The following is a 6,521-nucleotide window of genomic DNA, read 5'->3' on the forward strand; positions in this document are numbered from 1 at the left end:
CTGTGAGAGTGAGTAAAACAGGCCACTGGCCAATATGTGGGAGACTGTTTTTGACTCTAAAAATACATGTGTAAATTTCGCATGTGACTAAAAATGATCAGGCAAACAACTCTAAAATCTTCAGTTCCGCAAATAAATAGCTCTGAGTTATAAGTATATATACACAAATAGTATAACACTTCTAAGAACACAAATTATTAAATTAGCAGAGGTATTTGATGAACAGGTACAACATGTACCATGTAAAATAAAAGTATAGATTGCTATTACTGGCACTGATCCTTTATATCCTAGGGACTTTAGAGCAATAGTTTGACAATTTGGAAAATAAACAGCCATGTTGGCTGTTTCCCTCTAATTCAGTCTTTATGCTAAGTTAAGCTAAGCAGCTGTAGCTTTATGTTTAGCTAACAGGTACAAGAGGGGTATTGACCTCATCTAACTCTTTACAAGGAAGTGAATAAGTGTATTTCCAAAAATGTGAAGTTACTTTGAGACAATAGGTATAGGGAGTGGGTAAACATTTAGGGGTAAATTTGGGGTAACGCTAGCATATCTATTAATTTGTTTAAACAGAACACCATTCATGCAAATACACACTGGAAATGAGATTGATCGAAATGAGACGTTAACTTCTTGTCACAATGTGTGAATCATACACTTTAAGCAGACACTGGAGTTGCAGGTTTGTTGCAATATTCAGCAAGGCAGGGAGCTGAAACGCTTCTTGCCAAAGTTAAGATTTTACAGTCCTTTTTAAATTATAATAAATAAAACTCATCTCTTTTTTTCTTTGTGAATCAGCTGCTAGCTGAAGAGCGGGCGGTCCCAGATGTCTGTCACAGGCACAGTTCACAGCAGCAGGGATCGGAGGTGAATTTCCTCAAGTATTTGAGCACTCACATTAAAGTCATTATCACAGTTACTATTATTTCAGTTACTTTCCACTCACCACATCCCATAACATCCTCCCCTGCAATAAGGAGCGTTAGCCAAGAGGACAACACTGTAACTTTCTGGGAAGTGCAAGAGGTTCTACCACCACTTCTCAAAGAGGATTCTGTCTTTAGGGAGACCAAAGTCCATGAGGGTTTTGGAAATTGCTTCGATCATTGGCGGGGGCCGCACAGGAAACACAAAGTCCTTTGCAGGTCCACATGAGCACGCAACTCATCCTCTGTGATTCTCCCGCCTGGGGAAACACAAAGGGAAGTCAATTAATCAAGACCCAGTGCTGCGGCACCAATTCCCTCCGAGTCGCCCATGTGGAGCTTTGATAGTGTCTGTTCTACATGATGACAGAGATAAATCAACAAAGACAGACTATTGTAGAATGTGACAGTCACTAAATCATCCCTGCTAAACAATACACGTGTGTAGCAATGTGTGTGTGTGCAGAGATTACTTACACTTGAGAAATGGCTGGAGGTGTGGGTCAACATCTGTACACTGTTGCGTGACGTGGAAGTCACAGGAGAACTTGTCAGGGAAATCCCGACACGCCTCAATGATGGAGCTCTGGGAACACAGAGGGTAGATAAGACATTTGTAACAGAGTTCCTCTTTACACACTGCAACACACCCACCACCATATTGTTGACAAACACATGGGCAGTAAAATCAGCAAGTTGACTAATATTATATATAATACTACAAGGACACACCTTAAAGAGCAGCTCCTGTGTGTTCTTGGCGCTGTAGCAGAGGTGGACAGAGCCTATGTTGTAGTCCCGACCACCAGAGGCACAGTTCAGACGCAGCAGATCTGTGGTGTGCAACAGGATAGAGTACAAGGGATTGATCCCTACGCCACCGGCCACCAGCAGCAAATCCACGGACGGGTCTGAGGGTGACAGGTCAAAGAAGAAGTCCCCACCGACACGCATTGCCACCCGGGCGCCGACTGTACACTGAGGGGAAGGAGGGAAGAGAAAGTGATAAAAATCAAGACAGAAAATGAAAAAGACAGACTCAGAAAAAGGTAAAAGGAGATAACAGACTGTGTTGAGCTGGCTCCCAATATTTCTCTTTGCTCAGCAGCTGAAATCCCTTTTTAGATATGAAATATATTCCAAGGAAACTTAGAGCATTGCTTTAACAACATCGAAGCCTCAGGAAATAGTAAAAAGACACTTTTAGATCAGCATGCATATGCACAACAAACCTATGGTATGGTTGGAAGTGATTTCCCAAGTTGCGCAGAGAAGGTCTTTTGAAGTCAAAAGGAGCAGTGAATATGCTTTTGTACACATGAGCACACATACACGTAATGCTCGCACTCTTAATCTGCCATCACGGTCCCCACACTATTCCTGCTCGCAGAGAGGAGTCGGAGCGCAATATCAAACACATGGCTCATCAAGCGATCTCAGAGCAGAGCGCTGTAAGTCTCAGAACACATCACGGTGCTTTCTGATACTTATTTACACGCTTTACTCATTTGCTCAAAGCTATTTATTAAGGCCCATCATCAAACACAGAAGCTGCAAACAAACAGAGTACAAAAATGGAAGGGAAACATTGTTCATATTCACACGACTACTCGCGCACACTAAAAAGCTACCTTTTGGAGCATGTCCTAGTACAATGTAATGCTCTAAAAATTAATAGATTAGAATATATAAACATATGATGAAGGGAGCAAAGACTTCAAAGCTTTCAATTGTTACTCCTCCATTTATGTATTCACACAACCTTTATTTACCCTGTGTGCAGGCTTTTTCAGAATGTCTTGCTTGAGTTTTAGTGTTACTACCACAATTCTACTTCTGAGCAACTACACAGGCAATTTTGAATTTGTCAATTCACGTTAGGTAACAAAAGCCTAAAAGAAAAATATGAACAGGGTGTGACGGACCACCGTCACTACAGTTGAGTATGCGCTGTGACTGCCATACCAACGAGCCTGGCTCTTTGACGTTGCGGTCAAGTTGCATGTTTGGTACCCTGTAGACCCGGGTTCGAATCTGGGTGAGGTGACTGCTCTTGCCTTTCCGTCACACAGGGGAAGAAATAATAAAATTGTAAGAATGTTCTATTGGGATTGTATCACAAACTTTTAATTTCACTTAACTTTTTAGAATACCCAACAGTGTGATTATGTGGCACTGCTGGTTTCCTAACTCTATAACACTGTGATGCTTTTGTTGCGCTCTCACATTCACACTGTTTCACCATCTATCTCATACATATGCTAACAGTGTAATCTTCCAAAACATTAGACAGATATATAGGGAAAATGACTGCCCCACTCACTGTGGTGTGGACCCAGAGCGCTGGGGGTGTTTGGTGTATTTGACAGCCAGTTCAACAATGCCTTCCCTCTGCAGCAAACCCGGACTGGAGCACATGGAGAAACCTCCCACCTTCTCTACGCCGGGAATGAAGAAATCTACCCTGCACACACAGCCACAAAAAAAACAAAACAATTAAATCATAACTTAATTATTTAATATGTCAACTGATTTATTCTGGATGTTTGAACTTAATTAGATAATTAGTGAAGCTAAAGCTATTAGGAGTTGAAAATTTGTTCCTGTTCTTCACTCTGACGTGACAATGCTAAGTCTAACCATGGATGTATTGTTGCGTGGTGCCCTTTGACCTCAGTGAAGGGGGCAGAACTGTTCTTGAAACCAAGTAGAACAAAACCACACCAGATGGAAAGTTGCCTGCTAGTTAGTTTAAACAATGTGTAGCATCCCGGTCTTACACACAACATGGTCGGGTCTGTCCATCAACATACAAGGCACAGTACCCCCAGAGGAAAACAGCAATGCTAAACAGTTGGGCTAATGTTCCACCAACACAATGACCCACTGTTGCACTAGAGAGAGACACTGACTCCACAACCCTCAGAGGCATCATAAATATGGATCTGCTATGAAGACACATATGTTCCACCCACCTCATCCTCGTCCTCCTCCTCTCCCACCTGGAGATGAACAACTAAACAGTCCTTTTTCTAAAAAAAACAACAACACTGAAACTCAAGGATTTCCATTCATTACCAGACACCGCAGGGAAACTGGCTGCCGGTTTTACATCTCACCACCGCCCACCTACAGTATGGTCTCAGTTACATATACTGCATGTGCAGGGTACACTAATTAGCGTTGGCAACGCAGACTGACAGACACAGAAAAAATATCTGCCTTCATCGAAGAAGTACTTAACTTGCTATTATGATTATATGAGAGTCACCGGAAGTTAGCTTAAAACCTAAAACATTTCCCAGTATTCTGGATCGTCAAAAACAAGGCAGTGTTCAAGAGCCTTTCAAGTCAAAACTGCACATGCAACTCAGTGCATTCAGCAGTTACCTACACAAATCTAAGAAAAAAATTTGCTTATCAAGTCCCCAACTATTTAGTTTAACCTGACAAAAATCTCTCTTTGATCCTTCCATCAGCAGATCTGACACATTTCTTGACAATTTTCTTCTTATCAACAATAATTTGAGCTGGCTCACATGTTGACTGGGATGTAGGATTTTTAACTCCTGTGAACTGTAAAAGTTTAGTGGGAAAAGAAAACCACCAGGCCATATCAAGCACAATGCCACCACCTTGTGGTTACTATGAGCACTGCAGGCACTGTGAAAGGACTCCAGGGGGAAGTTACAGACTGCACGACTAACTTTTCCCACTCATGATGCAGTACCTCAGGTGGCACAACACAATGTGACAGTGTTCCTTCATCTGACAACAAGTTAATGCTAGTGTCTACTCACCACTGTCCCGCTTTGAAGGTGAAGTCTGGATGGACAGCAATTCTCAAACGTTTCACCATCTCCGACTCATTTATAATGCCACATACTTTAGCTGGATACAGAACCTGTTGTTAGCCGGTCAAGCACAAAATACACACATTCACAGGAAGAGAGCAGAGTTTATGAGTGTGTTAATAATCTTTGGATGGACTGTCAGTAAATTACACTGTTAGTAAGAGGCACAGGTAATGAATACATTACATATTGATGTATTCAAATACAAAATATCAACTTACATTTTGTCTGGAGTTGTTCGCTGTTCTCTGTAGATGGTCCATTTGCCTTCTGGAGGACATATTTCTTCTTCTAAAAAAAAGAGGTAGTTGCTGTTCACTTGTCTTGTGGGAAATATTCTTTATGCATTGAGTGAAGAGCTACAAAGCAGCATGGCATGTGGACTTTGGCCTCATGGCTAGCAAGCAAAAACAAACTTAAAGGGCTAGTTCGCCTAAATCTGGTTTTCGTGATTTGGGTGAAGCATATCTTTAAGTTAAAAAATCACAATTTAATTATAGTTTCCTTGGTGTCAGTCTTTACAGTGTCCCAGGAGTGAGCAGCCAGGTACATTTCAATGAAACTCACCTTGTGAAGGAGCTGGGGCCCAGAATCCGGCAGCAGAGGAGACCGGCAGGTTTGCAGAAGCTTCGGGCAGCTGATGACAAGAAACAGGGGACGCTCATCTCGACCTGGGCGGATTTCCGAAAAGAGCAGAGAACATCTGGCATTAGCTGTGGGAGCCCACCGCTTGTCATTTAACGTTACTTATAAATCACATATATCAATATCGGCAGTTAATATATTTATCCCTTTCGCTTTATAAAATCCCCGGTACAGCAGCTGTAAATTCAACAGCTGAGCCCCTCAACAATGCCGTTTAACTAAAACATCACCCCTCTGGCTGGGATGGCACCGCACGCCAAACTCCGCTTATGTAATAGTCCAGCATACCTTCACATTCACACCAGGAACATGTCACCAAACGACACTGAAAACATGCCTCAAGACCTCAGTATTAGTGATATTGTTCGCTGCCACCAACCGGAGTGCCCTTCAGTTCACGATCATGAAAGGAATAAGAGGCAGCCCGATCCTAAAACGTTACATCCTGATCAAAAAGCGGCTCTGTGTAATATTGTGATTATTTTAAACGGAGTTTGGAATAGCCTCCTCTGTCATGCGGCTAATAGTTAGCTCTCCAGCTAAAGCTGCTAGCAAGTCAACGCCGGTTTGTTATTTGACACAGACACATAATAGACACATACAAGTGCTGTCCTCTTCTTCTTACCGAGATAAGATGTTTGTCAAATGGTGTTACTATATAACCTTGGTCATGTTATTTTTATAACACACTACTGAGGTCTTCTGTGATGTTGTACGGCCGCTTGCGTCTTCTTCTGCGAGAAAAGGACAATTCAATTTGTTGCAGTATCGCCCTCTCCTTGTTGGTTGGCTCCTAGCTTCTAGGCATTAGCCATTGCGATACAGTATACAGTGTAGACTAGATTTTTGACCCAACTAAGTAGGCTACTGTTTGCAAAATACACCAGTTGTACCGTTTTATGGGTTGCAGTATGAGGTCTCGCCCCTGGATCAACATAATCATCTTTACCAGACTGTTTTGCTTTATGCAGCAAGAAGAAAAAAAATTAAGTGAAGAATTTCATTTTCAAATGATTAAAAATTCATCATTATTTAATTTGCTGTGTATTTGGATTACTGTAAACAGATATTTGTCTATTTATATCCATGC

General features: G+C 41.8%; 1 protein-coding gene across 1 annotated transcript; it reads right to left on the minus strand.

The window, feature by feature from the left end:
• Positions 1 to 909: 909 nt before the first annotated feature.
• On the minus strand, positions 910 to 6,191 carry oxnad1 (oxidoreductase NAD-binding domain containing 1). Its single transcript, XM_038724567.1, is given in 10 exon segments — positions 910 to 1,124; positions 1,127 to 1,192; positions 1,410 to 1,518; positions 1,665 to 1,910; positions 3,256 to 3,281; positions 3,284 to 3,396; positions 4,733 to 4,836; positions 5,008 to 5,077; positions 5,354 to 5,457; positions 6,057 to 6,191. Coding segments are annotated over 9 exon segments (921 nt in total). The 5' UTR covers positions 5,452 to 5,457; positions 6,057 to 6,191; the 3' UTR covers positions 910 to 1,035.
• Between the last annotated feature and the right edge of the window lie 330 nt (positions 6,192 to 6,521).

The sequence above is a fragment of the Micropterus salmoides genome, unplaced genomic scaffold, assembly GCF_014851395.1.
Source record: "Micropterus salmoides isolate LMB-PRFRI ecotype aquatic unplaced genomic scaffold, ASM1485139v1 Ms_hic_scaffold_17, whole genome shotgun sequence".
Classification (NCBI taxonomy): Eukaryota; Metazoa; Chordata; class Actinopteri; order Centrarchiformes; family Centrarchidae; genus Micropterus; species Micropterus salmoides.